This window comes from Actinia tenebrosa, unplaced genomic scaffold (assembly GCF_029948245.1).
Source record: "Actinia tenebrosa isolate PJP-AT-01 unplaced genomic scaffold, QUT_ActTen_1.0 PGA_scaffold2__45_contigs__length_23673736, whole genome shotgun sequence".
NCBI lineage: Eukaryota > Metazoa > Cnidaria > Anthozoa > Actiniaria > Actiniidae > Actinia > Actinia tenebrosa.
In genome coordinates this window covers 10483524-10509062 of record NW_028292579.1, presented here as the reverse complement: position 1 = coordinate 10509062, position 25539 = coordinate 10483524, and the positions used below count along the sequence as shown (strand labels likewise).

At 40.7% G+C, this 25539-nt stretch overlaps 2 protein-coding genes across 2 annotated transcripts in view; both read left to right on the top strand.

The window, feature by feature from the left end:
- The window catches only part of LOC116309116 (uncharacterized), a 52288-nt gene extending 33880 nt beyond the window's left edge, over nucleotides 1-18408 (top strand). Inside the window, exons 3-4 of the mRNA XM_089034556.1 lie at nucleotides 8947-9505; nucleotides 18144-18408. Of these exons, the coding sequence (XP_088890682.1) occupies nucleotides 8947-9505; nucleotides 18144-18166 (582 nt within the window). The 3' untranslated portion in view covers nucleotides 18167-18408. The remainder of the gene's footprint in view (nucleotides 1-8946; nucleotides 9506-18143) is intronic.
- Nucleotides 18409-19938: 1530 nt separating this feature from the next.
- On the top strand, nucleotides 19939-24591 carry LOC116299453 (uncharacterized). The gene is made up of 4 exons (XM_089034052.1): nucleotides 19939-20015; nucleotides 21579-21598; nucleotides 22131-23659; nucleotides 23966-24591. Exons 1-4 carry the CDS (start codon nucleotides 19939-19941, stop codon nucleotides 24164-24166), a joined length of 1827 nt encoding a protein of 608 aa, XP_088890178.1. The 3' UTR covers nucleotides 24167-24591.
- The last annotated feature ends 948 nt before the right edge of the window (nucleotides 24592-25539 follow it).

Below are 25539 nucleotides of genomic sequence, written 5' to 3'. Positions count from 1 at the left end.
CTCCGTCGTTTTACGACAAATACCCTTATTTACGTGTTGTTGCATCTTTTGAACGGTGCTGAACTCCTTATTACAATCCTTGCAAGCCTTGCTGACTAACTTCTTCGTACAAACCCCATGGTAAACGTGGTATTTTAACCTTTGCTTTGTACAGACTAAGCAGTCCATATATACTTAACAATATTTTAACCTATATTTAACATTTTAAGGCACCTTTCTTACGAGTTTCCGACCCCATTTAACAATATCTTAACCTATATTTAACATTTTAAGGCACCTTTCTTAGGAGTTTCCGAACCCATTTAACAATATCTTAACCTATATTCAACATTTTATGGTGGATATCTCATAAAGTCCTTAACGGACTCCTTAGCCCATGAGGCCATCGTTAACAGCGCACCAAACCTTTCCGCGCGCTTCAGACCACACATTTCACCGTACAACTCCTGCACGCGCTCTTTTAATCGATTGATCTCCTCCCTTTGTATTTCAATGGTGTCTCTCTTATCTTTGACGTCGTTAACGATTCTCTGCACTGCTTCCGTAGGCTCCATCTATATTCCAGCAAATATTATAATATATTATGAACCCAGATCACATGCCTTGTAACGCTCTGATAGTAGGACCCACCGGCTGCGGAAAGACCCAATTCGTGGTAGAGCAGCTATTAGGACCCTTTAGATACCGTTTCGACTACATAGTGCTGCTTTGTCCCACCTACGTGAATAACCGCACCTGGACGGGCATAGGAGTAAAAGATGACGACTTCTTTGTAGATATCTTAGACCCAAACGAGTTATCTGGGCATCTTAAGTTCTGGCACAAACAATTCCCTAAAGATACGCAAACCCTCCTTATATTGGATGACATTGCCTGTGGGGACGACGTAAAAAGACGCACGTCGGAGCTCGTTAAACTCGCCTTTAGCGGCAGGCATGACAATATTAGCGTTTGGTTGCTCTCGCAGCAGCTTACCAGCGTTTCTAAGCCCTTTAGGGAAAACATAGGATCTCTCGTAGTATTTTATACTCCGAGCAAGTCTGACCTGGAAACCATCTTAATCGAATACGGCGGTGAGATATCCAAGGAACAGTTACACGAATACGTGCGGCATCTAAAGACGCACCAACATTCCAAAATGATCTTCTCTTTGAGGTTTCCGTATTCCACAAAGATCTGCGATCTTTAAAGTCTTTGATTCCTAATGTATATGGAGATTGAGCAGTTGATAGATGAAGTCCCCACACAGCTAGATGAAAGTAACCTCAAGGAACAACTCAACGTCCTTGTGTCTTCTGGGAAGTGCAAAGAAATGATAGGCAAGGAACTTACCCATGAGCAGGTAAATAAGTTGTTAGAAGAGGAAGTTAAGAAGTTCCATAAGAGGTACGAGGCCGCCCTTGCAAGTAAGACCACGGACGCCGTAGCAGACTCCGCTATCCGACTTGCCACTAAATTGCTTGGACTTGCGCTGCCCATAGACGACGTGGAGCAACTACGGAAGGACATAAGCGAGGACTATGTCATCGCCCAAGAACTTAAGATAACCTGCGGGTGGTTGTCTTTGAAGTGCGGTAAGTTAATGGCAGTCGCCTCTGCGGCTTTGCACGTAGCTCAGCACATTGACTTGAAGGAACTTACGACATCTTGGAAGGACTTTAAGAAGGACAGAGAAGTTGAAAAGGTCTTCCAGGCGGCACTTGCTGAGGTACCTGATCAAGTCGCCTCAAGTCCTTCTTAAGTACTTACTTAAGTCATCCTCCGCAATTACCCAGGTCGCCTCAAGTACTTATCAAGTCCTTCTCAAGTACTTACCCAGGTCACCTTAAGTTACTTATCAAGTCCTTCAAGTCCTTAGCATAAATGAGTGAAGCTGAATCAAAGGCGGAGGAGCAGCCCCAAGAGGAGCAAAAGATTACCAAGGCTAAATCTCCAGGCAGAGTTGCTGCCGGAAAGAAGCTCGCAGAGATGAACAGGAAGAACAAAGCCAAAAAAGAAGAAAAGGTGGAGGACGAAGGCGAATCCTTTATTAATCTCAGTTTAAGAATTACTACCAGCCTTCTAAGAAACAAAAAGACAATGAGCTGGTATTTGTAGGAGTTGCAGGACTGGCAGGAGGCGTAGCTTTGGCGTATTTAGTCTAATTCAGCAAGCGTAGCTTGCTTCTAGAAGGAAACTGTGTTTCCTGAAATATATGATCGTCTTTTTGGAAAGCGACAAGAATGACTTTACCACTTACTTGAATCCCCCCATCAAAGCCTGTAAGGTTCGGCTGGTTAGTTGCTCTTTGTACAATTCTTGGTATAATCTAGTCAATGGTATGGTCACCGTGCAGAAGGGGTCTAACAATTACCAAGGCGAAATGCTGCCCGATGGACATTACACACCAATCACCCTTGCTAAGGAGCTTGCCAAGCGCGGTTGTACTCTCACCACAGGGTTGCCGCACGAAATGACCTTCAAACATAATCTTCCTAACAATTTCTCGGTAACCCTAGGAAAAGCTGATGCATTGGGATCTTTACTAGGTGTCTCAGGCAAGGAAATTACCAACACGGCCATACCCGTGAAATGGAAAGTCGCATCCTCTTACGAAGTCTATTGCGACTTGGTCCATAGTTACAACAATGGAAAAAAGTATTCTCTTATGTCCAAGTTTCTGCCCAAAGGTAATCCATTTGACCTGGTAGAATACACTCCCATTTCTTTGTGCTATGATTTATCTAATTTGGTAGAAAGCATAAACATCACCATTAAGGGGGACGGAAAGACGGTGGATTTTAACGGACGTAAGATCAATCTTGTCCTATCCTTCGCTTGAATCAAGCGAAGCGCGATTCTATTCATATAATGGGCCGCGTAGAGGACAAACTTAAAAGGATTTACTATGGGCCCGAAGGCTATTGGAGAGGAGCGTCGGCCATCAAGAAACTTGCAGCCGCGGCCAGGGTATCAGAAGAAACGGCCAAGAACTGGTTAAAAAAACAAACCCTCTGGCAGGTCTATCTTCCCGTGCCCAAGTACATTCCCAGGCCCAGCTTCACCGTAAATACCCCCAATGAAGTTCATCAGGTGGATTTACTTTTCTTACCGCACGACAAGGTGAGAAGAAAGACCTATAGATACGCTTTGACCGTAGTTGATATCGCAAGCAGATACAAAGACGCCTAACCCATAACCAGCAAGGATTCTGGGGAAGTCGCAGAAGCCCTAGGTAGGATTTATAAGCGCGTCTTGAAATGGCCTAAGCTGCTGCAAGTGGATGCGGGGACGGAGTTCATGGGCGTGGTTACTAAGACCCTGAAAGACCACAACACTAAGATTAGGAGAGCCGAAGCAGAGTACCACAGGGGTCAGAGCATCGTCGAAAGATTCAATAAGACCCTGGCCGAGCGCCTCTTTGGGTACCAGTATTGGAAAGAGCTGGAAGATCCCTCCGAGCGCAACAGGGAATGGACTCAGAGGCTCCCCCAGGTCGTCGCGGCTTTAAATAACGAGGCGGCCAGGGCTACGGGAATAAAACCCAAGGATGCCATAAAAAAGAAACACGTGGAACACAAGTCCTACGTCAGAAGTTCAAGGGCGGTCGGACTGAAGGAAAAAAAGCTCCCCCGCGACATAGTGGTCCGATACCTTTATCAGCCGGGAGAACTCGAAGGTGGCAGTAAGAGAGCCACGGATCCTAACTGGTCTTTGGAAACGTATGAGATTTCGAAGTCCGTCACCAAGGAAGGGCAACCCGTGTTGTATTACCTAAATGGCCCAAGTCGCGGATTCGTCAAGGAAGAGCTGCTCATAGTCCCCAAAGACTCAGAGTAGTGCTGCTCCACGCGCCCGATTACACTCTAGGCATGTCAACCTTACATGGCCTCTGCAATGCCCGCGCTTGTTGTTGATACGATCCACGGAGAACTGCTGATCGTCATTCGGGTCAAACCTCCATAGTAGCGGTATGTTACACTTGGCACACCTTGCCCCTTTCTTATAGACGTCGTCCGCGCATAGGTCGAACGTCATATTTTTTTCTTCGTCGTGCCGCTTGTAGCGAAGGAGTTTCTTAGCAGTGTTCTCTTTGGCTACTTCTTCTGGCGTCTTATCGTAACGCAGCTGTGGGCCCCAGGCTCTTTTTAATTGCTTGGCGTACTCCACGCGGCTCACAGCGGTGTAGATAAGGTTGCTCCAACACAGCCGCTGGTCTATGATCCATAAGGTTTCTTTTATGGTAAGTCCTTGCGCGCTGTGGACTGTCATGCAATAACCCAAGCGCCAGTCTGGATGGGAGATTATTTTTTCCACCTTTTCTATGGGCACCCAGGCTTTATCGTGCGTTACTGCGTTCTGCAGTTGGATGTCGGTACCGGGTACGCAAACGTCGCGGCGCTGCATGCGGGTGTCGTGGGGCTTGTAGCAAACGGGCACGGGATGCGTAGGGAAGCGCTCTTGGTGTATTTTGAGTAAGTCTTTTTGTATGCGAGACTGTGCTGCGCGCTTGCTGCTCAGCACCAAATCTTTGGGATGCCAGGCGTATAGAAAGTCCTCGTAGGACTTCGCTTGTACGCGTTTGCGCAGCGTCTTGCATTGCTCGGCGTCACTGAGGCCCCTTAATTCCGCTTTCAGGTTTCTTACTTGATCCTTGCTGCGGTAATCTGTGTTAATTTCTTCGGAGTGGTCTACCATCCCTTTTAACCATTCGTGGGGCATCTCTCCGGCTATTGGAGGTGACTGGCACGGATCTCCGGCGAATATTACTTGACATTTCCCGCGGAGGAAGTCTACGAACTCCTGCAGGATTTCTAAGGGAGCGGTGCAAATCTCATCCCAAAGTATCACCGGAGGTATGTCGTGAATAGCTTCCGGTACCCACTTTTGACCATTCCAACGAAAGAAGCTGTGGTAGGTTTGTGCGTCGTGGCCCATTTCGCAGAGTTCTCTTTCCAAACGATGCGTTGGCGTTAGCACCTTTATCTTAGGAAAGAGTTCTAACACACGCGTCGTCTTACCGCTGCCTCCCGTACCGTAAAGGTAAGAGAAGCGTTGGTAGGAAATAGGGTCCGCAACCGAGGGCAGTGGCTCTTCCGTCGGCGTAATGGAACCGCGGGTGTGTTCTCCGTGATATTCTACACGTGCCCTCCAGGCTCTTATCTCCTCATCTTTAACGCGCATTGTCCACTTTCTGCGAGTTCATCGGCAGTGTAGAATTCCTTCATCTTTTCCAATACGTGCGGTTTCACGTATAGGGAATCCGTGGCTACGCGTGGAATGTCTTCTTTGTCAAACCGCAAGAGCATTGCGAGAAGGTTAATGTGCGCGTAGGCTAACATGCTGGCACGCAAATGGTAATACTGCGGTCGATGGTCCTGGTAATAACACAGCGCATTCCATTTATGCAGCTCATCATCTACGAGGTAATCCCATTTCTCTACAGACACCATTGTTCCTTGATCGTGGGCACGTTTTATGAGGAAGCTTAGTTCGCCTTCGTCCGTTATTAGACGTCTTTGCATGTGCTTCTCGCCCTCCTTAGCACCTTGCGTGAACTTTCCTATGACTATTCTTGCAGTTGGATTGTGTTCTGGTAACCATTTAGTAAAGGCGCTATGGCAAAGTATGGTTTCATGCGCTGTGTATTTCAGGAGTTTACGCTCTTCTAAGAACTTTAACAATGGCACTGGTATCCATTCTTTTTCCTGCAAATGCTTCCCGTACCAAGCGTAAATTATGGGATGTAAGTCCTTAGCCAACTTCCAAGACGTTAATCTGACGAACCTCGTTGCTGGCGCGTCGTAGCTGCCGTCTAAGGACACACGAAAGAATTGCGAGTCTGGATGCCCTTATCTATCATAATATTCCTTACAATCCCCCAGGCCTTTGAAGCTGGCAGGATAGCAGTGCTTCATGTCTAAAGATACGTATTCGTCTTCGTCGTACTCCATGTTCCAAAGACCTCCATGACCGTGTTCTACACAGGCCTTGGAGATATCTTTGAACTCTTTTGGGGTAGGTTTCCATCCATTCCTCTTTTTGGCCGCTAAGAAGTCCAAGCTACGAGAGCTGAGCACTTCATCTGAGAAGTCTTCCACAAGGGTTTCGCAGGCGCTCTGGATGCGTAGATGTTCGATTTCGGGGCGGTAAAGAGTACCATCTTGCGTCATAAACTGACTTCCTTCTGAATCCATCAGCCAAATAGAATTCTCATGGATTAACTCCACCAATGGAGAATTCTCGTAGACCTTTGTCTCTTTCTTTTTTGGGAACCGAAGTTCTCGCCAAGCGTGTCCGTTATGCTGGTAGATAATAATAGGAGCACCTCTGCCGCCGTATTTATGCGTCCCAGGATAAATGTACCCGTCTGTGATATCTTTTACGTGTATGCGCCTTTCTAAGGCAGTTTCTAATTTTTTGATGTTGTCTATCGTTGCTCCGGCCCTACGAGTAGCATCTTCCCATTTCCTGATGGCTTCTCTTCTTTTCAACGTAAGCTTACCACCACGGGAAGAATCCTCAAAGAACTCCCTTACCAGATTCCCGACGCAGTTACCAGGATGCCGCATTGGCTTAAGCTTTTTAACATCCGGCTTCTTGATCTCATAAGCAGCATAAATAACTACGGTGACTGGATAGGCAACTTCGTAGAACAGCATGCCGATGCCCACCAACGCTCCGGGGCGGGTGTGCTTGTTTAAGACAAACAGGTTCTGCTTACCAGACGCCCGGATAGGATTACGGCCTCTATCTATTACCCAGTCACCATCTAAATACTTTATTAACGTTAATTCCAACGGTAGTTGCCTTCGGGCATTAAGTCGATTATCTTTTCAGCCCTTGCGTCGTCCATAGTCTCGTCCGTATCTCCTTCCATAAATGTCGTGAAGGCGAAGTCGGCGTCCAAACGATCCAATACCTGGGTTCGCAGCTTGCGTACAGTTTTGTTTTGAATGCTTTGGATGGCGTCCATCTATATCTAGGAAATATTTTAACCTTTGTTTGCGACACAAATATTTTAACTTAATACATAGATTTCGCAAACACAGCAGCAGTAAGGCAATCATCGCGCAACGTGGGTAATACCCGCTGCGGACGCTTAGTGTTTAACCCAGGTAATATCCGGGCCTCCCGGTACCCCCTCCGCGAGTCCCCCTTACTGCTGCTAATGCACTTATGTCAAAAAAATTATTGACTAGGGGCGGGACTGTGTATCACGTGTCGCGCAAATTAATGTCTACACGTGTCCTTTTTGTTGGTTGCTGAAATCTATGGCTTGTTGAAGTTAGAAATTAATCGGGCAGAAAAGCAAAATAAGTGTATTTTGTAAAATAAGTAAAAGAATTCGAAAATGCTGTGAAAGGATTACCTTTATTTGTTTTCGAAACTCGAATTTTGATTTAGCTACTCAAAGCATTATCCTTTGCTGGAAGAGTGGAAATTTAGTAGTGCTTACCGGTCATTGGAAAATGGCTTAAATATTTATTTCGTCAGTAGATATTAATAGAGTTTAAGACTTTGAATTTGCTATGCGTGAGTCTTCAAGGAATTTAATTCAAAAGGTACTTGTTAAGTCTCATTCCAGTTCACAAATTCTGATATTAATTAGCACCATATTTGAACATAGAAAGTTTCATTGCTGTGTTGCAAGTATTCCCGAGAGAGTCAAAAGACAAAAACATGGCGGCCATGCTGGTGATGTTAACAAAGGAGTCTCATAAAAATCTTTTGTTAAATGGCCAACGCTCTCCCTAGAGGCCGCGATGACGCAACGTGTTTTTGAAGAATATAAAGGAAGATTCTCGCTGATGCTATACACCGGATGTCCGTATGGCGGAACGCTCGAAAAAAACTGGGGCGAGTGCACGAAATGGAGGCTAGTAAGGAAAGGTTTCCCGGTTGTTTTGAAGTTGTACATGATTACTTGTCAAGTAACAGAGAACAATATTCCGGGATCTTCCCTTTGTGGAAGAGATCCAGCGTCTTTAAAAAATCAAGAATTGAAATCCTAGCTTCAATGTAGAGGAGATTCACTAAAGGAACTTAAAACAAAGGCTGCTTTAGTTAAAAGCTAGGTGAGAGACGGATTCCAATTCGCGGTCGCCATTAACTCGCGCTTGTTTAAAAAAATAACCACGCAGAGCGAAAGAAGTGCTATTTCTCAATGATCGGGTAAAATTTCGAGGCTTTAGTGGCAAGTTTCAATGATTTTATTGAAATTTTTGATGGATCCCATACATTTCCTTATAACATGACATCACAGAAACCAAGCTTGGGCTACCTGTGAACTGACCACGGAAGTTTCAACGGAATACCACCATCAACTACATGAATTCGGCCATTCAATGATTTTCTCAGTCTTCAGATCTGAAGTGAAGAGAACAGACCTTTGTAGAGCTAGTAATTTTGAAGTTTTTTTCTTCCTCGCGGCGAATGGCTCGGATCCATTGTTTTCTTTTCAGAGCCAAGATTGGAAGTGAAAAATATGACACTTTTTCACCAGTTGGCGTTGTAAAACCCTGTTGGTTGCATTGAGGGACACAACCACTTGTAGGCATGTCGATTACAAGTAGATATTGAGAAATCTAACGGAGACAGAGACAATTTTTAAGGCAAATTATTAGACTGGTTTTTGATCGAAAGTTCAAGTATTTTGATCAGTCTCTTTACTAGCCTCGATTTCGTGCACTCGCCCCAGTTTTCCCGAGCGTTCCGCCATACTGACATCCGGTGTATGTACTGATCTTTTTCAATTATTCATAAATTAGCTGTATTTCCATTCTTTAGTGGTGACTTTGTCAATGCATTGCTACTCGTATTAATTCCGTAATTAATTTTGAAAATGCATGCCTGCTTGCTTTTAACATGGGTTCCTCGTTCTGGATATTTTTTGTGTGTGTGTGAAAATGATTGACTGCATTTTCCATGTTGTCGTTACTAATTAGATAAACGCTATCTATCTAGATCTTTTCAGGAAAAAGTGATGATACCAACAATCAAGAGATAGATGCCATGGTTTTCCGGTCTGTTCCTATCATCTTACGATTTATCTATACAGTCCCAATGTATAAAAAGAGAATCCAATCCATTGAGTCAGATTTCAATGTCACAATTAATGTAATCGATGATGGATTAAAAGTGGCAATCAGCCCATTGCCAGGATGCACACGAAGGAAACATGATGATGCTTGTGAGGAGTACTTTGTACTCTACAGAGAGGTCTATGACGGACCAATGATGTCTAAATATATCATTCTCACACCAGCGTTATCGGTAAAAGAGGCCGCAATAAAACAGTTGCGAATGGAAACAGTTGCTATCCAAGCAATAGACGTTCCAGATGATGAGTTGCCGTTTTACGGGAAGGAGGCGAATGTAAGGTCTGCAATCAATGCAGTATGCAATAAGACGTTAAAAAATGATTATCCCTGTTGTCCGCTTCAAATTCGAGAACTTCGAAAACTTTACTTGCGCTTAGGAAACGTACAGCATGTTCAAGGCAAGGATGAGAATCATTATATCGGTAAGTTCGTCAAATGAGCTAGCCCTATCCATAACAACACTATATAGTAAAAATATTAAGCAAACGATAGATGGATTCAATAGTCATGCTGCTTGGCATTAAAAAAAAAAGTAGTAATTATAATAATAATAATAATAATAATAATAATAATAATACATGTAATAATAAGTATATGTAATAGGACTCCATGCTGTCCAATTAAGAAATAATTGGACGAGGAAAATTCCGAGGACTGACAAAATTGGATGAGGCCGTAGGCCGAGTACAATTTGGCAGTCAGATAAATTTTTCGAGTCTAATTATTTCTTGATTGGGGAGCATGAAATTCCATTACCTATTAATTATATAGCTGCCTAATTAACCCCATATCAACAAGACCTGTCCAATTAAGAAAATATTTGGACAGTTACCTATATGGGATTAATGAAAAGCTGTATAATAATAATAATAATAATAATAATAATAATAATAATAATAATAATTGGGTGCTTCTATTGCGCATTTCACAGTAGAAAAGTCAAACTAGAAATATAAATTTATTCGTAAACAAGGGGTTTAATTCTAATAAGCGAGGATTTCTAATAATTTTCGATTGTCATAGCCAATAAATTGTTATGATTAACTGTTCTTGTCTTGATTCAGCTACTAAAGCAGTTAACTGAAGAGCAGTACTAAGAAATAGACAGGCAAATTCATGTGTCAAAGAATTGCTTTATAATCCAAGCATTCATCTAGAAACAAACATATATCAATTCAATTCCGTCTGTCCTGGCGCCCTTGGATTGATTGCAAACCAAGAATAGGTACTGTATAGCTCTCAAGCATGTTAAGGTTTTGTGTTTGTACTATTTAATAATATTAATTAGTGTTTCGTGGCTTGTTTGCACTCCATAGTAGGTACATTAAAGCAAGTTATTACACCTTTTGCTGTTCATTAACCGCAAAGGAATATTCATTCAAGCGAAAAAGCATTATCATTAGCGCGAAGAGGCACACAATAACGCGAACGGAGTTTCAAGAGCGCGATGGAACATTCATTAAGGAATTTAGCATAACATTGGACAATCATGAATATGTTTGTGCAGGTTCATTAGCGTTTTCGAAGTTTCATTAGCGCCTTTGTGCAATCAATAGACAAAACCACACATTCAATAACGGTTTTTGGACATTCATTAGCGCAATACATTATTACTTTACTTTTTACACGGGAATTGTAGGATTTTAGCTTTCTTTACATTTTTTACAACCCATGAATATAATGGGAGACAGAGGAGAAGCTAGAAGGCAAGGCATTCCACTCGGAGAGCTAAGAAAAAGATTGCTTCTTAGAGCGACTACAAGAAACATACGTAAATGTTATCATGCAACAAAAATGCATGCAGTGGTACAACCACATGCAAACCTATCTTCCCAGATGTATGAATAGAGAAGCAATTCAAGGATAAATACACTTCTTTCTTCAATACCTAACGCCATGTTTTCTTTGTAAAGAACGGTTATATTCATGGGTTGTAAGAAATGTAAAGAAAGCTAAAATCCTACAATTCCCGTGTAAAAAGTAAAGTAATAATGTATTGCGCTAATGAATGTCCAAAAACCGTTATTGAATGTGTGGTTTTGTCTATTGATTGCACAAAGGCGCTAATGAAACTTCGAAAACGCTAATGAACCTGCACAAACATATTCATGATTGTCCAATGTTATGCTAAATTCCTTAATGAATGTTCCATCGCGCTCTTGAAACTCCGTTCGCGTTATTGTGTGCCTCTTCGCGCTAATGATAATGCTTTTTCGCTTGAATGAATATTCCTTTGCGGTTAACAAACAGCAAAAGGTGTACTTGTGACCAGGTAAGTAAGATAAATAAACAAATAAAATAATAAATAAATAAAATAAACACAGTAAACAACAACAAAAACAAAGAAATAAATCAACAAACAAACGAAGAAAAAAAAAAAAAGAAAACAACCAAAGAAACAACGAAACAAAGAAATAAGCTACAAAGAAGCATACAAAAATGGGTCGTGTAATACTATGAATCAAGAAAACTGTAACATTTTTTTACATTGAAATAATAATGGTTATTAATAAAATGATTTTAATATGTGTATTGATTTGCTCAATACCATTGATTTAATGATAGTACTCCTAATGAGTCTAAAAAAAATCTACAAAGCCTTTCGCTGTTGTATCACAGCGTGGGACAACTACAACAAAGCTAGGCTCCAAACTAAGTGAAAGCCCAAAGATCGAATTAGAATTTAGAAGTTGATTTTTGAGGAGGGAGGAAAACCGGAGAACCAGGAGAAAAACCCTCGAAGCACAGGAGAAAACCAACAAACAACTACAAATTAAGCAACTAAACAATAAATGTCCAAAACACTGTATTGAATGTGGTTGTGGTTTATTGTCTGCACCAAAACGCTAATGAAAGTTCGAAAACGTTAATGAATCCGCGCAAACATATTCATGATTGTCAAATTCAATGGTGAATATTCTTAATGAAAGTTTCATCGCACTATTGAGACTGTGATGGTGCCAGTTCTCTTGAGAGGGCCGCGGAACGAATAACGACGAAAGGGCCTTGATACCGAACAGAGAAAACAGCAACGTCGAGTCACGTCTTTACCCGTCGAGATCTTGACGGCCTTTAATTCGATCGTACAAATCATATACATTAAACATATCAGATTACAAACATTGATTGTTGCTATGAGCGTTTAATCCTTAACCAAATAAAACTAGATATATAAAATTACAATAATTCGCTGAGAGACAATAAAACAAGTAAATATAAAAATCAAAATACAATAAAATGTAAACCAAAGCTGAGGGCGTACCAACGCCGTTACACTGCTTCCCTAAATGCTTGTCATTTATAGAATCAAAACTTATATGAAAATGGATATAAAAATGCTGAACACGTAGACTAAAGATTAATTATAAACTAATTAAAATTCTCTTTCTATGGCTTGATAATTCCAAATAATCAGGTAATCTCCGTATGACTAGTATGTGGTGAACATAAACAATAACTCTTGTCTTGTTGTAGTGTCTAATCAGTATACAAGTACGTTGTATCAATATAGTGTCTCTCGTAAACTTGTCAATTACTCTCTTGTTTTTCCTTTGATAGCACTAGTATCAGTTTATGGATAGGTCTTTCGTAGAACCTTCGCTGTCCATCTTGCGAAGTCTGGATTTCAACTTTGCGCACTATGCCGTCTTTACTGGGAAGGGTCTCCGTTACCCTGGCAAGAGGCCACTTGTTTTTTGGGCATTCGTCTTTGAGGAGGACAATGTCACCCACCTGATTGTTGCGCTTGGGAACAGTCCATTTTCGTCTACTGTTGAGGTGGTTGAGATACTCTTTCTACCATCGTGTCCAGAACTGATCCGCAATATACTGGACACGACGCCACCGCTTTCTGCAATACACATCGGGACTCTCGAACTTTCCAGGAGGAGGTAGTACTACAGCTGACTTTCCGGTCAGGAGGTGGTTTGGAGTAAGGGGCTCTTCAGCTTTTGGGTCAGATAGGTCTGTTACTGTGAGGGGGCAGCTGTTGATGATGTTCTCCGCTTCTGTCATCAGCGTTCTGAAAGATTCGTCATCTAGCTGGTTACCCAGCTGGTTGAGTAGTGATGATAACACTGAGCGGGTTGATCGTATCATGCGTTCCCACACACCACCAATATGAGAGGCGTGGGGAACGTTGAATTTGAACTCAATGAGCTCACAGTCATTCTTCAATAAGAATTCTTTTACTATGCCTTTTTCAACTTCAGATTCAGCAGCGATGAACTCGTTTTTGGCTCCAACAAAATTCGTGCCTTGGTCACAGCGTAGTACCCGTACTTTTTCTCTGCGACTGAGGAAACGTCTAAGTACATTAATGAATGAGTCACTGTCCATGGAGTTCAGCGTTTCCAGATGAGCAGAACGTGAAGATAAGGATGTAAATATTATGCCGTATCTTTTGACAGTCTTGCGACCTTCTTTGATGTAGAACGGTCCGAAAACATCCATACCCGAATAAGTAAACGGTGCAGGTGTAACACGCTCTTCTGGTAGATCTGCCATCTTCTGTTTTTGCAACTTGCCTCTTTCTTTGCGACACGTAACGCATTTGCTGATGTGGGATGTAACAGCAGATCTTCCGTTGGTGATCCAGAACCATGACTGATGTAGGGCATTGAGAGTCGTACTTCTACCTTGATGGTGGATGACTTAACTGCGATAGTGATTGATGATGAGAGTCGTCACATGACTTCTTTGCGGAAGGATTAGAGGGTGCTTCACTGCAAATGGTTCATCAGTCGTGGTGATCCGTCCTCCAACTCTGAGAAGACCATCTTGATCAATGAACGGGTCGAGGCGAAACAATGTGCTCTTTGCTTTCAACTTAGTATTTCGGGCTCTTGCGGCATTACGATCTTTAAAACGGTCTGCATTTCCTTGAAGCTGTTTAAGGATTGTTATTTCTTCTTTAAAATGTTCTTCTTGTAGATTTCTGATTATAAGCTGTTCTGCGGTTTGCAGGTCCTTGACTGATGTATCTGTGGGTAGACAGTTGACTTGGTTCTGCGAAATGTCGACTGATGGACTTTTCTTTTTCTTAATCTGTTGATAGCTCTTCGTATCGTGGAGATCCATGACTTTGCTTTGTGCCAGTTTGAGAAACGTCCAATGTATTGGAGAACAGCTGGATGTTGATCTTTGGCCTTTGCAGTGATGAGAGTAGCACTGGCTTGCACTTCCTGATGATGGACCTTTACTTCGATGTAGTTATCAGCTACATTGAATCTGGAACCGGATTGGTTGATCAGAGGAACCTCTGCTTCCCAAAGGAACGATGGGCCTTTGAGCCATCTAGGGTTGTCGAGAAGTTCTTGCGCTGACATCGATCTTGATGCTTCGTCTGCAAGATTTTGGCTGCCTTGGATGTGATGCCACTGTTCAGGATCGGTGTGGTCTCTAATGTACTGGACTCTGTTACCAACGTAGACGTGAAACCGCCGTGCATTGTTATTGATACATGTATAGCCAACAACAATCTCAGAGTCTGTGTAGTACGCGCACTTAAGGTCTTCGTAGCTTAACTCGCTTTTAAGCATGTTTGTCACGTTGACAGAGACGACTACAGCTGTTAGTTCCATTCTAGGTATTGAGATGAGAGGAGCGACACGTGACTTTGCCATCAGGAAACTGACATGTACTTCATCATGGGCGTTTACAAAACGAAGGTAAGACACTTGTCCTAGCCCGTTTTCGCAAGCGTAGGCAAAGCTGCGTATTTCCGCCTTTACTGGAGTACCAAAACCAGCAGGTTTCAGACAACGATTGATCTTGGCCTTTTCTAAGAGGTGTAGTTCAGAACGCCACTTCTCCCATCGCATGGCAATGTCGTCCGGTACGTGGTTATCCCAGTCGATACCTTGGCGGCAGAGGCTTTGGAGGATTTGCTCGCTGACTAGGATTACTGTAGCGACGATTCCGAGAGGATCATACACCGAGCTTGTAGTCGATAGAATACCCCTACGGGTAAGTGGCTTGTCTTTGAGTTCAATTCTGAAGCCTAATGTATCGTTTTCTATGCACCAGAAGGTACCTAGAGAACGTTGAATTGGTAAAGTGTCATATCTGAGATCCAGGTCCTTGAGGTCTTTAGCTCTGTCGTCAATATGAATTGCTTCTAATACTGCCTTGCTGTTATTAGTGAACTTGTGTAGACGTAATTTCTTTGCATCGCACATTGCTTTGACTTTCTTGATCAGGCTGATAGCATCTTCGACTGTTGGAACAGATTTCAGGCCATCATCCACGTAGAAGTCTTGTAGTAAGAATTCTGTGGCTTCATCCCCGAACTCTTGTCTTCCGGCTCTTGCTGTTTCTTGAAGACAGTAGTTGGCTACTCCTGGAGAGGACACTACGCCAAACAGGTGGACCTTCATCCTGTATTCGACAATGTGACCGTCTAGGTCATTTCCTTCGAACCAATGGAAACGTAGGAAATCTCTGTTGTCAGGATCAACGAAGAAGATGTGAAACATCTGTTCAGCATCACAGGTAAAGGCAATATTTTCTTTGCGGAACCTTAGAAGTACCCCCAATAGGGCATTCATCAAGTCAGGACCTTGTAGAAGATGTTTGTTTAACGACTCGTCGTCGAAGACTGCGCTGCAATCAAACACTACTCGGATTTGATTTGGCTTCTTTCTGTGGTACACGTCAAAATGCGGGAAATACCAAGCTTTTCCTGTCTGAGTTGTTATTTCGTTGGCCGGAACGCGGCTTGCGTGGTTCTTGTCTATGAGTTTTTGCATGAACTCACTGTATACTGGTTTGGTTTGGTTATTTCTTTCGAGCTTTCTCTTCAGAGACAGTAGTCTGCGTGGACATTGTTGTCGGTTATTCGGTAGCGATACGTCATCGGTCTTGAATGGTAAAGGTGCTTCCCTGTTTCCGCTGTTGTTTAGATGAATAATGCTTTCCATGATCTCGCGGAAGCGCTTGTCGTCTAAGGATTCTACCTTTTCAGTACCGTGAATTCGACGACTGTAGTGCAATTCGTTGTAGTCTAGCTCCATCATCTATTGAAGCTGTTGGGGGCTCGTCGTGTCCTTAGTTTTGTTAATGCTGGTCTTTAGCTTTACTTCGTCATGTGCGGTGAGTCGTTGCACTGATGAAGCGTACGTTTGGTTTCTGTTGAGGGCAGGTGATGGACATACCTTACCTATGATGGTCCAGCCGAATTTGTATTCCTCGGCCGATGGTTCTTCTTCTCCTACGTAGATAACATTCAGTTGTTGGAATGCCGTAGGAACGTTGCGGCCAATGAGCATACCGATCTTTACATCCAGGTAGTTTGTGATCTTGTCAGCAATTGGCTTAAGGTGATTCCATTCCTTAGCAACGATAGGTGTGGCAATGTCACGATGGTTTGCAGGTATATCTTCTCTTGTATAGGCGTAAGGAATCTTGATGGGTGCATGGTTGTGATTTTCGTCTTGTATCTCAAGGCCGAACAGTTTCTGAGTGCGTATAGTGTTTGTTCCTACGATAGTGTTCACTTGCACATTTACTTCTTCTCCATTGACATTTAGCTCATCGAGTAGGTCTTCATCAAAGACGTCAGTAGATTGGTCATCGAGTACTGCGTAAGTCAATATCTTGTGACTAGGTGTCGATTGATGTGCTACTTCTACTTCATATTAGCAATAGTAGGGAATTTAGATATTCCAGTGCACACTCCAATAATATGGGAAGATTTTATTTTTATTCTTGAACTGCCTATATTCTTTCGGTCGTAACCCAACTCTCAAGATTAAGATGATAGAGACACTAAGGACCTATTTTGATGAATTGGACTAATGTGATATTTGGAGGGTAAGAAATCCATCTGCAAAACAGTATACGTGGAGCGGGGTAGCACAAGGAAAATCGACTGATAAGGATATGGATGAGAGAATTCGTAGGCGTCTAGACTATTTTTTCATATCAGACTGTCTTCAACCTAGTGTAGATAAATTGGAAATTATCCCAGCGCCTTCTACGGATCACTCGGCTTTATTGTTAAAGCTTTCATCTTTTGAAGAAGGACCGCGCGGGCCTTTGTTCTGGAAATTCAACAATTCTCTTTTAAAAGATGAAAATTAAGTTACAGAAATGAATACTCTAATTGATGAAACTAAGGAAAACTTTCAGAAAGACGAGGCGTTATTCAATTCGCAAAAAGAGAATAGGAGTTTATTAAATGAAATATGAGATAAGGAAATTTTCAATAAAGCTAGTATTCTAAAGTTCGAGCTAAAGAAAGAAGGTCAAAATACAACGAATTGGAGAAGGAGATACAACAAATTGAAACTAAGACAAATTGGGAAACGGACAAAGATAAGGTCGAACAACATAATATTTTAAAACGTAAGCTAGATGAATATAGTAATTATATAACAGAAGGCGTTATACTACGATCGAAATGTAAATGGTATGAAGAAGGAGAAAAAAATAATAAGTATTTCCTTACCCTGGAGAGAAGGAATAAAGCTTTTTAGCATATAAGAAAACTGTTAAATGGAGAACAGGAGATAACGGACCCACTACAAATGCGAAACATGATAAGGAATTTCTATAGTGATTTGTACTCTACAAAAAGTGATAAAACAGAGCAGGAATCACACACGCGTGTAAATGGCGTCAACGTGTTTGATTGACGGCAGTCTATTGCAAAGTGCACGTCGCAATTTTTGTCTGGGGTAGCCGCGTAGCAATGAAAATGGCGGTAAATTCTGGAGGAATTGAGTGTATTCGGGAAAATTTTGATATAAAATGTATTCCCCCTGAAATTCCTGCATTTTATCAAAATGATTTAAAAGTTTGGCCAGAACTTGGTACTACAAATATTGTCAACCCAGAAGAGGTCTTAAGGCAATCTTTATATATGGAACAATGTTTTCATTCCTTTAAATTGTGTTAGTTTTAAGTAGACAACATTTTTTAAATGTCAATATACGTTTTGTCAGAGACGTATGGGATAAAGGGGAAAAAGGTTTTCATTGGGAAGTAGTAAAAAACAAAGGGTTAGAAAATACAGAATGGTTAACTTGGGTTAAAATAATCACTCTTATTCCTTCACAGTGGAAACAAATAATGAAAAATAGCATGCTTGAACAGCCTTCGACTATTGCAGCATCAGAGTGCCCAATTATGAAAATAGAGGAAAAATATAAGATATTGAACTTAATTAAAACTAAACAAGTTTATAATAAGCTGATAGGTAAGGTTTTTTCTCCGCCAACCTCACAGAAACGGTGGCGGTTAATTCTAGAAAATAACTCTACTGACTGGAGAAAAGCCTATGCTTTGTTGCACAAAACTACCATTTCAACCTATTTAAGGTGTTTCCAACATAAAATGATAATGAATTGTTTATATTTAAACAAAGACTTAGCAAAATTTAAAATAAGAGAAAATCCTGCTTGTTCTCTATGTAATGAAAAAGCTGAAACAATGGAGCATCTCTTTGTCAATTGTAGAGTTTCATCAACATTATATTCAGAAATTCGAAGCATACTACAAACATGTAATATACTTCTTCCACAATTGAATATAGAAGTGATAGTTATTGGCTACGCCTCAGAAGAAAATCAAATATTAATTAATTTTATTCTTTTGCTATAAAGAATTTGTCTATATAAATACAGAAACAGGCCAAGTATTATTAGTATTAAAGGTTTCATAAATTCATTTAAAGAATATGAAAAAAATGAATATAGAATAGCCATGAAAAATAATAAATTATCCTTCCATCTGGCCAAATATTGTAATCTTCTAAAGATATTAAGGAATGAATAAGTCTGTTTTTCCTGCCTTTTAAGTTCGCTAAGTTGCTACGAATTCTGTTGAAATTGATTGTAAATAACTAAAACTAAATTTCTTGCTATTTATATCTATTTATATTGTAATTGCTTTTTTTCCCCTTTCTTTTCTTTTGTATTTGTTGTAAATTGTACGGAAGCCCTGGAGGGACATTTCAGACTTCAGACTTATAGGATATTTCAGACTTCGAACTTCACCCAACGCTGCCCAGCCTTATGTTTACATTTTGCAAAACTCAACCTTTTTTTATTTTCGAGTTTTAAATTTTGGTCGAATATGAATCATCCGGCTTTATAGTTACATCCAGGTTCCAATGACTTCACTGTCATTCACTGATTTATAATTTCAGACTTTAGAGTTGAAGCCTATATTTCAGACTTCAGAGTTGAAACTTCAGATTTCAGATCATAATAAGTAAATTCCAAAATTGAAATTGCTTTGCTTGGCGACACTGCATAGATCGGCCCTAGGGAAGGGGGAGGGGAAATGGGAGGAGGGGAGAGGTAAAAGAAGGGAGGGCTCTCCTTTCTTCTCCTCCCCCCCCCCCCCCCCCCCCTAAAGCCGAGCTACGAAGGCTGCGATATCGCATGTGTGTAGAGTTGTTTGTTGGTTCTCTCCTGTGCTTCGAGGGTTTTTCCCCTGTTCTCCGGTTGTTGTGATTGTCCCACGCTGTGATGTAGCAGACAAAGCTTGATAGATTTTTTTACTTAGCAAAAAAGCTGAGTCTAGAAAGAAACTACCTCTTCCCCCATTTTGTTAATGCGTTTGTACTATGGCGAAGTCCACCCGGAATCCGAACAAGTCTGAAATATCCTAAGTCCAAAGTCTGAAATATCCTAAGCCCAAAGTCTGAAATATCCTAAGTCCGAAGTCTGAAATATCCTAAAGTCTGAAGTCTGAAACGTCCCTCCAGGGCTTCCGTAAAATTGTCCTGTAACGAAATAAACTATTAAAAAAAAAACTTTAACAATTAATTCCAACAATGTGGTTAATAATAATGGTTATGTATAAAACAAGACCCTGGGCTCAGGGTGCGCTGAGATACCTGGTAACGATGGGCCTGGTTATGAAATATAGGCATGACATTGAAATATGTGATGTGATTGCTGGAAAGGTTGCACATCTAGAGAAGTAATGTTAGACATTTACACTTTTGGGGTCTCTGTGTTGTGATTTAATTTATTGATGTTTTTGATGAAATAAATAAGTGGGCGTTTTGAATTGAGTCGATCAGCAATGTACAGTAAAACTATACAGAATTTATTTGTGAACACTTTCTCAGAAAGAAAAAAAAATCAAAACAGACCTTACTCATCGAAGTCATCGAACAACTCAATCTGAAACTCCAGTTCCAGTTCCGGTCCAGATTTTGGCATACGTAATAATTCGGTTTCATGAACTTGCTCATTCGCACGAAAATTGTATAGCTCGCTTTAAAATCAAAATGCTTAGTAAAACGTAAATACAGGCAATTATTTGCTCAAGACCTCTCTCATAATTGATTCAAATTTTATAATTTATCGATATTTTTAAATGAATCGCCATTTTTTGCAGAAACATTGAAGGAGATCATACGCTTCGAACGGCAAAGATCAAACCCTGGAATAAAAGTCTTAAAATAAATATTGCTATGCTCCTCGTGTTCCTTTGTGAGTAGACTTTGAAGCCAAAACAATTAATATAAATACATAAAAATGGGTTATAAGACTATATCGTCAAGTTCAAGAGAATAACGATTCATACTGAATAAAATATTTAATTTGTTTACTACAATATCGCTTATCGTATAATTCTGATTATTGAAACCCTGTTCTCTCATCGATCTTCGCTTGTTCGTGCGGAAATTAGTGTTCGAGTAGATGAATCATGAATAGATAAACCAAAACAAGGTTTTGCCCATGAAGTTCATTAATTCTTGGGAATATTGGAAAAAATTGTCCATACATTTGGAATATTTGCTCTTTTCGGTCTTTTTCCTCTCTTTCCAAAGCAAAAGGTCGTTCTTAAAGGTAAAGTTATATAGCACAAGTAAACTACGTGACAAAACATCCTAAATCACCCGTAAATCTTCTGTTCTTTCGCTAACTAGTAGTTAGCGTGTTTTCGAGGCTACGAAACCTAAGAAACCATAAGGGCGAATGTATAGGCCAACAGATAGTATGAGCTTACAAAATCAGCAAAAATACAATTCTAAATTTTAACAAATTCCTATGAATTATATACCAAAATGTTCATGAAAGCCCGGGGTTTTCAAATCCACTTCTGTTTTATTGACAGGTCTTGTTTTATACCAAAGAGAGACGATTTTCTAGCTTGACCCCGGTTATGTCATTCATTTTCTCTTGTAAAATACGCGGTCCAATAGCGTACATTCAACTCAAAAATTACGGTGTTTTTTTTCAATAGAATTCAATCTAAACCATATAATAAGGTCCGTGAATAGTTGAATTAACTGAATCCACTTCTGTTTTTTGCCTAGATGGTCATTATTTTGCGAAAAGATTCGCAAAAACACGGTTTTGTATGGGCTTACATGAGGGGGCGTGAGCTTGAAATCGTAGCTGACCAAATGTTAACAGATTTTTATGGAACAGTGAACTTTTGAACAAACAGTTTTTAACTCAAAAAAGAATCGAAAACATTGTCAAACGAGCAAAAAAAATTAGTAAAATTAGTCAGTATCTCATTCTTCAGATACGTAACAAATTTTGGAGGTAAAAACACATAAAAAGAGCTAAATTCTAACGTATAGAAAAGAAGAATTAGTTCATCACTTACCGAGTTATTTTATGGCAACCACGAGCGGGAACGAAAGATCGATCATCCGGGAGTTTTCGTTTATAAACTTGTGCGAGGCATGATGGTAAAAAAAAAAACACCGATGCATCGTGGGGCAAAATCGAAAATATAGCTTCCTGTCCGGATTGGAGTCGCTGCCTTGCTCAGCTCGCTCCAGGCTCGCTACGCTGCGGCAGCAATAAGCTAATCAAACAGGGCCTGGTCCTACTGATCTTTACAATCGTCGTTATCGTCATTATCATCATTATCATGATCATCATTATCATGACCATCATTGTCATGATCATGATCATGATCATTATCATGATCATTATCATCAATATCAGACGTTTTAATCATCATTTTCATCATCGTTATCGTGATCCTTACTATCCGTTTGTTCTCTGCGTTCGTTCGTTCGTTCGTTCGTTTGCTTGGTTGTTTATTTACATATTTTATGGACCTTAGAAACCGAAAGAGAGGCTCATCAAGCAACAAACCAGAGAAATGATGAATTGCAAAGGACCTTAGAAACCGAAAGACAGGCTCATCAAACAACAAACCAGAGAAAAGATGAATTGCAAAGGACCTTAGAAATCGAAAGACAAGCGCATCTAGCAACAAGCCTGATAAACGATGAATTGCAAAGGTCCTTAGAAACCAGAAGACAAGCGCATCGAGCAGCAAAGAAGAGAAATCATGAATTGCAAAGGACCTTAGAAATCGAAAGACAAGCGCATCGAGCAACAAACCAGAGAAAAGAAGAATTGCAAAGGATCTTAGAAACCGAAAGACAAGCACATCAAGCAACAAACCAGAGAAAAGATGAATTGCAAAGGTCCTTAGAAACCAGAAGACAAGCGCATCGAGCAGCAAAGAAGAGAAATCATGAATTGCAAAGGACCTTAGAAATCGAAAGACAAGCGCATCAAGCAACAAACCAGAGAAAAGATGAATTGCAAAGGACCTTAGAAACCGAAAGACAAGCGCATCAAGCAACAAACCAGAGAAAATATGAATTGCAAAGGACCTTAGAAACCGAAAGACAAGCGCATCAAGCAACAAACCAGAGAAAAGATGAATTGCAAAGGACCTTAGAAACCGAAAGACAAGCGCATCAAGCAACAAACCTGAGAAAAGAAGAATTGCAAAAGATCTTAGAAACCGAAAGACAGGCTCATCAAGCAACAAACCAGAGAAAATATGAATTGCAAAGGACCTTAGAAACCGAAAGACAAGCGCATCAAGCAACAAACCAGAGAAAAGATGAATTGCAAAGGACCTTAGAAACCGAAAGACAAGCGCATCTAGAAATAAGCCAGAGAAAAGAAGCGCTTGAAGTATCTTTAGAAGAAGAAAGGCAAAGAATCGATGAACTCCTGGCAACACAAGCCACATTGCAACGATCTATCGAAGAATACCGAGCTTCGACGCAATCCTGCGATTGGGTTCTTGCCCGCGATGAAATATTGATGACCGAAAACCTCATTGGAGAAGGAGCCTGGGGTAGCGTAACAAAGGGAAAATTCCGTGGATGTGAAGTTGCAGTGAAACAAATTCATCAGCTTATTCTCTCAGATCACAACAGAAGACTTTTCGAGCGTGAAATAGGTATAGCTTCAAGATGCCGTCATCCTTGTCTTCTTCAGTTTATTGGAGCAACCAACGATATTCAAAGTCCTCTTTTTGTTACGGAACTTTTGGATTCTAGCCTAAGAGCACTTTTGCATGAACGTGCATTGAATTCTAGTGAGATCATAACTATTGATCTAGATGTTGCCAAAGGGTTAAACTACTTACATCTCATTAGACCCATACCTATTATCCATCGAGACATCAGCAGTGCAAACGTGTTACTTTGGAAATACAATACTTACTGGCGAGCAAAAGTATCAGATTTTGGTACTGCCAACTTCTTACATCAGTCTATGACTGTTGCTCCTGGTGCTCCGGTGTACTCAGCACCCGAATCACTCACGTCAACGCAAACACCCAAGGTAAAGTGTATTTTAGCATTATATAAAAACAACAAAGAAAACATGAAATTGGTAACTTGGAACTTAGTCTCCTACGCAGCAGCTATTCGTGTCGTCGCGCGACGCTCACACTCTCTTAAGTAGCGGCTACTTAGGGGAGTGAGCGTGGCGTGACGACACTAATAGCCGGGCTGGGTAGGAGACTACTAGGACTGCATTCAGGAGACATATTCAAATACAATACTTGAAAAAGTCAGAGAAAAAAGTCATATGAATAAGATCAGAGGTTTCAAAATATATTTTCAATCTATTCTTTTTTACCCTTAGGTTGATGTGTACAGCTTCGGGGTTCTGCTTTGCGAGATGTTTGTTCGGGATTTCCCCGATGTAGCTCGAAGAAACGAACAAATTGCTATGGTTTCCAATGAATTGATCAGAAGGCTCATAAGAAGATGCTTGCAATCAGATCCTGATAATCGTCCTTCGATGGCAGAAATACTAGAAGAACTGAAAAGCTTTCAAAACTAACGTCGATAAAAACATTGAAGGTTCGTCGATCTACGTTCTTTAAAGTGCACCTACACCCTATTTTTCCGATCTGGAGTAAAACTTTAAGTCACAAAAAGCAGCTCTTTGAATTTTTTTTTAGATCCATCAAAATGCGAAGTTTTGGTGCTCTGTCAAAGATTGGAAAATACTTGTAGAGCATTTTAGTCGAAGTAAGTGGACCATGGCCGTAATTACAGAGGAGAATGAGTCGAGTGACGTGTGACGTCACCATAGGCCAACACAACCACAGATTACCACAGATTCTATATCAGAGTCCATCTTCACCAAGCAACAAGTCATGGCCTGCGTTGACGTCACGCTCGGACCCATACTCCCGCTTTGATTCTGCGGTAACGGACCACACATTTCGTATTTTTAAAACAATTTTTCGCATTCAAATTTTTTTTTCAAATGTGACCAAAATACCACAAAACATAATAGAATGTTCAGTACAAACAGTTAAGAATGTAAAAAATAGTGTGTAGTTGCACTTTAATATTTTCATCGCAATACTTAGCAGCAAACTTTTATTTTAAGAATATCTTAAAACGGTTTTATTGATGAATCTTACAACAGTATTTAGCAGTTTTTGGCAGTTGGAGTTTGAGGCATGTAGTCAGGCCTGTGGACGTCTTCGGGAGATAACGGAGACAGCCCTCATGGCCAGAAATCTCGGACATTCAGCCCGCGATCGCAAAGCGGAGTTCCCCAATCGAAGTACTTCGACATCGCATCAAAATATATAAAAAATGTATGGCAGACGACAATATTCATGTAAATAAAACCTTGGGAATTATTATTTTTTTATTTTGCCAAGTTTGTATTGAAGTCTATAACTAATTGTTATTTCACACAACCTATATAAAAAGTAAAATTCAATGGGCTTACTTTGCCTTTCCATGGCTTTAATTTTGCCCTTCGCTATCGCCGATCTCCCTAGCATCCACCATAGATTAGCCAGAAGTATCCATGCATCTTCACTTGATTCCAAAAAATCCATGACGCATTTTTAATTTGCCAAGATCTATCTAAGTAGGCCAATGTTTACTTTGATCGCCTGCGAAGAAATTGGAAGTCATTAGCATCAGCAAAGTTTGTCTTTTGGGAGTCAAAGTTTTTGATTTTTCACAAAAGAAATTAATAATCCATGTCGAGTGTATCCTGCTTCCGGAAGGCGAAGATGACACACAAAAATCGCCACTTTTTGGCGTTTTAAAAGGCATTTTCTGAGCGTGTTTGATACCAAAATAAACCTCAGAAAATAAGGTTTAGTCATGCCGCAGAGAGTTCTGGGACGACTTGTAAAGGAAGCCCAAAATTAATAATAAAAGACTGTGCACTTTTACTTCCGG